This window comes from Temnothorax curvispinosus, unplaced genomic scaffold (genome assembly GCF_003070985.1).
Source record: "Temnothorax curvispinosus isolate PA1 unplaced genomic scaffold, ASM307098v1 QBEX01009365.1, whole genome shotgun sequence".
NCBI classification, from domain to species: Eukaryota; Metazoa; Arthropoda; class Insecta; order Hymenoptera; family Formicidae; genus Temnothorax; species Temnothorax curvispinosus.
Genome location: NW_020219145.1, coordinates 1 through 5,422, shown reverse-complemented (window position 1 = coordinate 5,422; position 5,422 = coordinate 1). Strand labels below are relative to the sequence as shown.

The window sequence follows — 5,422 nt, the reverse complement described above, 5'->3', positions numbered from 1 at the left end:
CATGGTAAAAACTCACATCCAGGCATTATTGAACAGCAGTGTACATACTATATTATTCTACTTACCTTAGGACCTTTTACTTCAATATCAGTACCATCGATTGCACCGATGACATCAGGTAAACCACCATTTTCTTTAAATTTATTTTTTACAGTCAAAAGGTTGTCACCTGTTGGCCAAACAATTATATCACCAGCAATATCGTTGAAAGCTTTGATAACACGCATGAAGCAGTTACTCAACGATGACTTGCCCATACCAAAGCGGTCGGCTACAGATCTAGACAAAGAAATAATAATTAGTTACTTCAGTAATTTCTATAACATTGTAACAATAAATAGTTAACAACATATTTTCCTTACCTGTACGAATCTGGAGTAGCAAGCAGCCACAAAACCGACAATAGTTGGTTTCTTACAGGTATCATAGGTCGGCCTGTATCATTTGTAATAAATAACGCCAGGCCCAAACGCGTTTCGAGATTCTCAAAAGTGTTCGAAGTTATCCGAAAATGCTCGCGAAATGCTTTATAGGTCATTCTTGGAATCGTATCCGATATATAACCTTGACACCGTGCTGGTGTCTTTCTACAACCTCGCACTCTCAATCGCATTTCACATGATGCCAAATCAAATTCCTCATCACTTTCACTACTACTGCTGTCCAACATAATAATTTGTAATAATTGGTCGGAAGCGACTAAAGCCAGTGCTAATATGCGTTTTTTCTGATGAACAACTGCATTTGAATCAGCCATTTTTGTTTGTAAACATTACAGCAACACACATTGGTCGTTCGATAACTTTCGTCGGTAGCAGGCCCACCAGCTCCACCGAGCCCGTCCCCCACATCCACTACACAACGTGAACGTGGAGTGTTTTCGAACGCACCCCAGGGCTGAACCTAGCTCCGGGTGACCCTCGGGCCCTGAGACCATTGCCACAAGGAGCGTGGAAAACGGTCGGCACGCAGACCGAGACGAAGAAGAAGAAGAAGAGGAGGAAGGACCAAACCACCATCACGCCGGCCCTGCCCTCCCCAGGTATCCCGGAGTTACCCCTCGATCGGGCCCCGACAACTCCGGGAAAAGTGACCGATCCTAATAATAATCAAGAGGTCTTCTACGACGAAGATCTTCCTGGTCGGCCGCTTAACGCTAGACAAGCAGCCAAATTAAAATTCTAGTTCTAAGCATTTTTTGAGAAGTCCTGCGCCTGTGTGCACAGGCATAATTGCGAACTAAAGTTAACTCCAAAGTGTACCTGAAGATGCAATAAAGCTCTATACATAATTCGATACACAGGATTCATGACTGATTGAGCCTTTAATTTCCTTCCTCAAATTCCCTGCCGTTCCGAAACATGGTCCTTCGAGCCGGATAGGCTATCCAGACAATACTGCATCCACTGTTCATATCCGCACGTTAATCGGAAGGCACGGAAAGGGAAGTTCCACTAACAGTGCAGCAGCATGAATCCTGAGACAGGAAGAGCTGTGCAAAGCCAGCACGAGGTACACGGTCGAATGGCAAGAGCCTTTGATAATCTGAGGAAACTGGGGGCCGGCAAAGTTACTGCCGGAACCGCAACAGCACGCATGGCCGCCCTTGACGCAAACTGGGAAAAATTCAAAGAAAGTCACGATGACATGATGATCGCTCATTGGAGGGCTCTCAGCGAGCACGACTATATACAGGAAGATTTCTACGCAATAGCTGAGGAAACCTACCTCACTCAGAAATCAGAGTTTCTTGACCTGCTGGCCAGGTTTGACCGCCAATCCACCGACCGACCGGAGAACGCCAAACCAGCTGAGGGCGCAATGCGCAAGACATTGCCACGCATCCTGTTACCACAATTCTCCGGTGCATACGAGGACTGGCCCGCGTTCAGAGATCTGTTTCACTCAATGGTGGACAGAGATGCCTCATTGGCGGATGTCGAGAGGCTTCACTATCTGAAGACAAGCTTGACGGGCGAGGCTAGTACCCTCATACGCAATCTACCAACCACGGCCGAGAGCTACCCTCGGGCCTGGACCATGCTCGCTGAACACTACGCTAACACGCGCCTATTGGTGCGTGCCTGCTTCACTTCGTTCTCGTCGCTGCCGAAGATGAAGAACGAAGCAGTAGGTGACCTACGAAAAATCTTCCTTGGAATAATTAACACCATGGGCTCTCTCGAAAGCATTGGACGACCAATCACAGACTGCAGTGATTTGTTCGTGCACCTTATCGTGGAGTTGCTCGACCCCTGTTTCCGAAGGGAATGGGAAACCGCTGTCAGCGAAACTGCTGACCCGCCATCACTCGACATTCTGAAGAGCTTTTTGGAGTGTCGAGTACGCACTTTGGAGGCACTTCACCCAATTTCCGCCACCAAGACAGATGCACAGAGCACCAAACCAAGCTCTGCGCGGTCTCACGCGGCGGTCCAGAAGTCCAAGGGTGCCGATAAATGCGTGCTCTGCCAAAAGGAGCATTACATTCTTTACTGCGAGGACTTTCGCCGCAAATCTCCGCTCCAGAAAAGGGAATTTGCGGAACAAAGCAAGTTGTGCCTCAACTGCTACGGGAGGCACACACTTGACAACTGCACTTCGAAAAGAAACTGTGCTGCTTGCCAAGGCCGGCACCACAGCACGATGCACGACGCGTGCTCAGCAACCGCTGTCAACGTCGTTGCAGCCTCCATCTCGCTCCACGTCCGTCAAGCCGACGGACATGTCGGCAAGGTATTGTTGGCCACCGCCAAGGTTGACATAAGAGGTGCGCACGACGACCTTGTTGCTGCACGCGCCCTCATCGATCCGGGCTCAGAGGTATCCCTCGTGACAGAGGCCCTCGCCCAGCGTTTAAGACTTCCCCGCTCTTCCGCCGCTACCATTATCCTTGGCGTCTGCGAAAAGCGAACAGAGAGAGCTCGAGGACGCGTCAAACTGACCATAGAATCTCGGGTGACGGACGCCACCATCAATGTGTTTGCACTGGTCATCCCGAAAATAACTGCTCACGCCAACCATGACGGGACAGCTTTCCCGAGGTGGCCCCACCTGGAGGGGCTCCCCCTAGCTGATCCAAATTTGCAAACCGCAGGAGCGGTTGAACTTCTGCTAGGCGCGGACGTATACGTCTCTATTGTCGAGGACGGGCTGCAAAGGGGCAGCCCCGGGCACTCCAATGGCGCAGAACACAAAGCTAGGCTGGCTCGTTTCTGGCTTAGCCAACTATGTCAATGTGTGTTTGCCAGTGAAATTCGGTTATTATTCCTCCAAGCGTCGTAGAGGCAACTTGCGTCTGTTATTTTTCAATTTGTACGCTATACCGTTAAAATCATGTTTCACTGTAAGTAACTAATAATGTTCAATTTTATATCGATGTGAACCGTAAATTTAGTGTGCTACTCCGTATGTACGCAGGTATCTTGTAATACAGTGTAATATCAAATGCAACATGGTCCTCCTAGCCTTCTAACTTGGGAGAGATTTCAAGGTTGCTCGCCTGCATTATAACACACACACCTGACGGACCGCAAAACTCATGGAAAAAGGAGCGTGCGAGTATACAATAATTTAGCCTCATGACCGCGTATAGTATATTTTTAAATGATTAATTTATGACCACGTACAAATTGCGCTGAAGATGACCACAAAAAGTGGTCAAAACGTTCGCAAACTTTTATGTATATAACTTATCAATGGTTTGAAAAATGTATATAACTTTGCGCCTCATTTACCGCGCTGACTCTTATTGCCTCTTTCCCTTTAATTGCTTTAATTTCGAGAGCCTTATAATTTTAATTTTATATAAGAAGATTTTTATTTTTTTTTATATCTTGTGAATGGTTGGGAATTGGATAGGAGTGTGTAGGAAATATATTGCAGGACTTTCACTAAAATCTAATATAACATTGGAAAATTTGTTTGTTAATATATATGTTTGTTAATAACAAATTATTTGTTGAACAATTTGGCACCTTTTAATTCACACATTGATGTTGTTAGGTTCTCCTTAGTTACGCGGTTTTGATTCTACAATGAAATAATCTTTTTATATAACTCTTTATTTTATTGTTATAAATATTTTGTAAATAAACAATTGCAAGAATAAAAGTTATTATTTTTTGTAGGTATGCTGATGCAGAGTTTACGTGCGCGGTCAAAATTCGTGTTTATCAGAACGAGTTTTTATCCATATAATTGTTTCATCCATATAATTGCCAATTATATAGCACAACTCCCATGCTAAACAGTTATACCGGGTGTCCTTCCTTTTGGAATTTTTTGTAGCCTTTACCGGAGGAGTGATAAGGTTTTGACTTATACAAAAGTTGTTATGCATGACCTGGGGCATATGTTAACGGTTATTGTTAATGTGGTTAATTATTTATTTATAATTGTTTATAAAAACAATTTGCAAAATTGAACAATCTTGTAGTAAGTATTTTTTCATTAAATAACTCCGATGATTATTCCTTATAAGTGACTATATCGTTCTTATTTTATTTTAATTTTATTACGAGTCTATATAGCTATTCACGTTTTACTCATTGTGAATTTGCATAAGACTGGTATTAAACTATCCTCGTCTTTCGTACAGAAGTCGTAAAGCGAATGTTCAATTTTCAATCTCGTTTATTAATTTAATTAATTTAGATAGAAAACCGGGATTAACGCCATTGACGTTTAGGGACATGGGAGATTTCATTTTTAACATAATAATTAGGTGTCAAAATTTTCGTTCGAAAACGAAATTTGTTACGGCCAAAATGTATAAAAGACCAAGAATATTAATATAGAAGTGATTTGGTCTTCCTAAGTTTAAATGGTAAAAAGTTTAAAATGGCGGACGTGAAACTTTAATAATTTTGTAACGATGCGCCCCGAAACGCATCATTCCCGGCGAGCATCAGCCGGATGCCGCCCAGCCGAACACCCGCCGGGCGAGACAAGGCACGGTGTGCCCTTTTTTAAACTATCTATTTCGCGTATCAGTCCGCAAACGGACTTAGCGCGGCAACCGACTCGGAGCGCCGAGCGGTGCCAAAAACGACCGAGAGCCACCGAACGCAATCGCGGCGTCGGAGCGCCGTACTTCCCGAACGCTCCACCGCTCCATCCCGGCGCGCGCGATTGCCGTCGCGTATACCCCCGCTACGCCGACACGCCGCCGCGGGCGTATATAAACCGAGCAATATTGCTAGGTTTTCAGATTCTGCCGTGAGCCAGCATACCGATCCGACCGATTCTCCGCTGCTCACGAATCCCGAAATCCTCCAGTCAAAACAACCAGGAGGTAGAGAGTATTCTCTGCCTCTGCCGAGTGAAGAATCTAGGCGGTTGACTCGACTTTCTATTATACATATTTCGAACATCTGTGACACCGGAGTGAACCAGGGTAAGAGAGTTCTTCTCTTACTCG

At 45.1% G+C, this 5,422-nt stretch overlaps 1 protein-coding gene across 1 annotated transcript; it reads right to left on the bottom strand.

Moving 5' to 3' along the window:
* Positions 1-65: 65 nt before the first annotated feature.
* Positions 66-757, bottom strand: LOC112458931 (protein ANTAGONIST OF LIKE HETEROCHROMATIN PROTEIN 1-like; the record flags this gene model as incomplete). The annotated part of the gene is made up of 2 exons (XM_025022767.1): positions 363-757; positions 66-279 (listed from the first exon to the last, which is right to left on the bottom strand). Coding segments are annotated over exons 1-2 (609 nt in total), but the record flags the coding sequence as incomplete, so codon positions are not given.
* Positions 758-5,422: the final 4,665 nt, after the last annotated feature.